The sequence below is a fragment of the Alligator sinensis genome, unplaced genomic scaffold (genome assembly GCF_000455745.1).
Source record: "Alligator sinensis unplaced genomic scaffold, ASM45574v1 scaffold1086_3, whole genome shotgun sequence".
Lineage (NCBI taxonomy): Eukaryota > Metazoa > Chordata > Crocodylia > Alligatoridae > Alligator > Alligator sinensis.
The window spans coordinates 2,416,629-2,421,592 of NW_005841975.1; the positions used below are offsets into that span (position 1 = coordinate 2,416,629).

General features: G+C 43.5%; 1 protein-coding gene across 1 annotated transcript in view; it reads left to right on the top strand.

Moving 5' to 3' along the window:
* Positions 1 to 4,964, top strand: part of RYK (receptor-like tyrosine kinase) — an 83,580-nt gene that overhangs the window by 5,712 nt on the left and 72,904 nt on the right. Inside the window, exon 2 of the mRNA XM_025200828.1 lies at positions 287 to 320. Within this exon, the coding sequence (XP_025056613.1) occupies positions 287 to 320 (34 nt within the window). The remainder of the gene's footprint in view (positions 1 to 286; positions 321 to 4,964) is intronic.

Consider the following 4,964-nt stretch of genomic DNA (forward strand, 5'->3'; position numbering starts at 1 on the left):
CGGGTGAGGCCCGAGTGGGGTGGCCCTGACCCTGGCCCGCGGGGGAGCCCCGAAGGGCCGTGGGGGGCGAGCCCGTCCTCACGTGCCCACCTCTACCCGGCGCTGGGGTGACCCCAGGAGTTCATGCATTGCCCGTGTGGCGGCGTCTCCGGGCTTGCTCGGGGTGCTTCATTAGAGCGGGTCTTGGAGCCGCTGTCCTCGAAGTGCGCGCTCCCACAGTACGTGTGACATACCCTCGCTCAAGCCGTCAGCACCCCCCTGGCGCGCTGGCTGTTAACACGTGAAGGATGAAGGTGGGTTGCAGAGATGTGGTGGCGGAGGTAGGTGTGGCAGACCTAAATCAGCATTTCCCGAACTCTTCCTCAGCAGGGCCCCTCAAGCACGACCCCTCGCTCCCGCCCCACGGCCCTCCACCCCCGCTGTCTTGTCTGCTGATGTTACTACCCTGTTTGCAGTCTTGACTCAGTTTGGGAGCTGCTGACCTAAAGTTTCTGTAGTTGCTCCCAAGGTTCTTTGGGTCGATGTGGTATCGTTTGTTAGACCAACTGAATAGTTGGGGGGGAAAAGTTCTCTGCCAGCTTTCGGGCACAAACGCCCTTCTTCAGGCATAGGGAGACTGCTGTTCTCAGTTCTCCAAGGCAAAAAAGGAAGCTAAAAGTGTGACAAGAAGTCCGTGAGAATGTGAATAGGCCCATGCGGGTGTTAGTGCAATGTCATGTGATTGTCTAAATGTTTTTTTTTTCCAGTTTGTTTTTTTTCTTTTGAAATCTAGAAAGAGACACTAAGGCTAAATGAATTATTACTGAGATCATGAAATCAAGTACTCAAGTAGGAGATACTGTAACCTGAAATTGGCCCCTCTGTTCTGAAGCGTTTATAACAACCTTGTATTACATGAGCATGTGCTGTTTGTTTCCAAGGGATCCTTATCTCATAAAGAACGGAGGATGATGGGCAGCTCTTCACTGCATGGCTCCATGCTTTTTGTTTGCTGCTATTCAAACTTATCAGAACACAGAATAGTTTCCTTGCGGGCTTCTCCAACATACTTGTTATCACTATACTATTTATTTCATACATTTTAATGAATTTTCAGGAAATTCCGTGGAGAAGAATGGGCATTATCCCCATTTTGCAAATTAGGAGCTGGAGAGTAAAATCTCTGCTAATATTGGGTGCTCAGCTTGAGCTGTTCAGGGCCTGATTTTTCTGTGCTTGGGCCTATATAGCACTTTTAAATATTCGGAGCTCAGCTCCTTTCACTTTGGTTGCAGCTGGGAATGTTCAGCAAATTCGGTTTGAGGACCTCAAGTCAGATATCCAGAAAATAAGGCAGGTACAGTTAATAGCCACCTGTTAGCTAAAGACATTTGCCTGCTATTCTGTTTCTTTGGCCATGGAGCTTCTGAGATATAGTGTCCAGTTCTTGAGGATGGTATTCAGGTGCCTTAACCATGAGGCCATCCTTACTCCTCTTGCTTTTTCTTACCTGTGGAGTACACACCTTTCAACTTGTGGAACAAATGAAGCAAGGATTTTAGTCTCCATTACACTAGCCTGAGTCATCCTCGGCACAGATGCAGCCTGTGCAGCAAATTAGGCACAGATCTGATAGAAAAATAGCTTGTGGTTGTAAAAGACTTTGTTTATGTCAGAGGGGCTAAATTAAGGTTGCAGGTGTGGATAATCTTAAACCTGACATCATCTGACGTTGCAACTAATGTTCTTTTTGACCTAATTTCTGTAGTAATGTATATATTGGGATTACCCTGTCTTGCTGCTACTGTATTTGTGCACTTGCTTAATTACAGAGCAGGTCTTAGTACCTTTGATTTAGCTTGTCACGTATAATTTTTCTCTAAAACCAGTGTGCAGCTTATTAAAAATGGATTTGTTGGGAGATTTAGGATGTTGGATTCAGTTCTGTAATACAATAAAATAGACTTTTTCATGTTAGCCTCTTGTGCGTCTCAATCTGTTTCGTTTTTTTGTTCTGGATACCATTTTATGGGTTTTCGGGAAACTTGTACTAACGACACGTTAGCACAGAAATGTGACTGCTTTCTTATAGTTCCAAGAAGTATTCATATTTAACATGTCATAAATAGTCTTAAAGTTAGTAATACACATCCAAACTCCTAGCTGGTTCATTTAGTCCAACATCTTTTTTGCTGTATTTCAGCCTCAAGGCTTCATGTTGTTATCCTTTAACACAAGAACCGTTTAAGCAGCAAGTATGTTGTAAGACTGCATCAGTTTAACTTTGATGAACATTTGAGTGGAGGCAAATAGAGAAGGGGTATGTTCAGTGACTGGCTGGTATGTTAATATTGTAACGCAGGATCACTTTTATCAAATTCAAGTTTGTGGTAACCTGTTCTGAAGCCTCAGCTTCCCAGGGGAGATATAGGAAAGATAGAGGAATCCTTCTGGAGCAATTCAGTTCAGAGCCTTCCTTCACAGGGACCAGCATTTTGTGGGTCTGAAGGAAAGGATTTGTTAGTGTTGACGATGGCGAGTTAGAACTGTCCTCTGAATGGGTTTGCTGGCAAGAAGCTTATTTGTAACAGTGTCCATGATACATTTCCATGTGAGCTGATCTCATTGAGATGTCAGAGAAGCAGGGGATGTTTAGGCTTTGAAATTGCCTCTGGGTGCTGGCCAGATTCATTTTGCTATGTTCCATGTTGCTTCTCTTTCCTTACTTTTGAGTACTAGGATTTGAAATAACAACTTGGGTTTTGTATGCAGTATGTATTTTCCTTTACTATGATTCCTTTGGAGCTGTGGGAAAAAATGCTGGCTAGCATTTCATTCTGTCGCTGAAACAGAACATGCCAAGGGGCCAGTGAACTAGACATCTGATGCATGGAGAACCATCCTCAAAATGTCTCTTAACATGTGTGTCACGTTAGTAACTCAGAAGGGAGAATTTGTTGATGGTGGCTTTAAAGAAAACTTAACAGTACAGGTACATGGTTTGATGGGCTATTTTAGGATCATTGTTTAATTGGAACTTCTCCAGGATAACTGACTTACTCTCTCTTTCATATGGCATCAGATGTCAACTTCCAAATGCATGAGCCACTGTCTGGTATTGTCACTCATTGTGTGTGGATTCCATCAACCCCGTTCAGGCATTTGTGGAGATTACAGCTTTTGACAAAGTGCTGTGCTGTTTGTTGGATACTGCATTCGTGTTGAGGGGGCTGCCTGAGATGTTTCTCTTGTAAAGTGTTGTTCTGAAGCATCCATATGCAGATCTCAGTCTGTTCAGCTTGACCCATGCTTCTCTGTCAAGGTCATGCCCAGTGGAGGACTCGTTTGGTGTTGGTATAAAATGCTGTAGGAATAGGTCTGACCTTTCCCAGCAGTTGACCCACTCTGTTGCTGCCCATAGGATAATAAATTGGTGCTTAATGCATTATTTTGTACTATTGTGGGGTCAGTTCCATTATTTTTAACTCCTTTTTAAAATGTAAAAGGATTCAGGCTATAGGTGGTCAGGGAGGGAGAGATGCCCGTACAACAAAGAGCTTGCTATTTACAAAAACCTGCAACAGGTTGTGACAAGTTACTTGTCTCTTATGGTTATGCCATCTGTTTTCATTTTACAAGCTTTAAGGCTGCTTGAATGTTTCTCTCTCTGATTTACTTCTTGCTCTAGATAGTGTCAGAATTGTTTAAAGGTACAGAGACAGCTTTACTTTGTCTCAGAACATGATTGTGGGGGCTCTTCTGCTTTTTTCTGTAAAGTTACCTTTAAATACTGCATAGGTCATACTAAGTTTACAAAGTTTACACACTGCATGGATAATGCAGCTTTCTGAAAATATGTCCAATCACAAACCCAACCCAACACCACTGCCGTATTTGTAATATGTATAGGTCAACAGAATTGGCCTACTCTGGAAAGCCTTGGCATTTAAATAGCTTGTGGAAAAGTGAGACATGTGGATCGATGGCAACTTGAGCTTTTTTTGAAGAATCTCTTTGTGAGGTCTGATGAACTGGTGTAGCTGATTTGTAAAAAGTTCATTCTGAATCGGGTCTTTTCTTTTTGATCCTAGATGTTCCTAAAGTGAATGTTCAGTTTGTCTAGTTTATTTTGTTAACATTTTAAAGTTAATTCTGCATTTTTATTTATTTTAGTGTTCTGTTTTGTGTTTTTTCCTCCCCTCTTCCCTCAGTGCAAACAGGGTCTGGTCTGTGGTGATGACATGAGTAAGCCACACCAGCTCTAAGTCCATCATGCCAGTATGCCTTGCCATTAACAGGAAGGGAACATTTAACATTTCACTAAGTGCTGCAACCTTGCAGTCTCGGCAGAGGTCCAGGACTACATAGCAACGCTTCCATCTGTGGCTGTTGCATTGATTTACCCTGGGGTTGAAAACACTTGGTATCTGTATGACTTAAGGCTAAGCTTCCTGGTAGAGGCTATAAAGGAAAAGCCACTATATTTACTTGAGTCCAAGATGAGGTTTTCCCCCCATTCAACCTGGGGGTAGCGGGAGGGAAGGAAGCCTGTTCTAGAGTATCAAATATAAATGCAGTATCTGCAGTCAGGAAAGATATCAGGAATCCTCTCAGTGAGGGACCCAGTACAGAGATGCCTGGCAGCGCAACATGTGGTGGAAGAGGAACAGGGGCAGGCATGGGCGGTATGATATGTGGGGGCTAGGCACCAGGGGAGGGCAAGGAGCTGGAGTCAAGTTGCTTGTCCCCTTGCTTCCCCATTGCTGACTTGAGGTCATCTGCTGCTTTCCTTTGACAAAGTGGTGGTGTTGGTTGGGGGAATTTAAGACAGTCCTCCAATAATTGTGTTCTATACATGGAAACATTAGAACAAATTAGTTATTTTCCATGTAAAGAATTAATTTTTTGGAGGGGTCTTAAATTCAAAATCATTCCTGTGAGCCCTCTGACCTGTTTCCGCCCCCCACCCCCCCGCTCTCACAGAC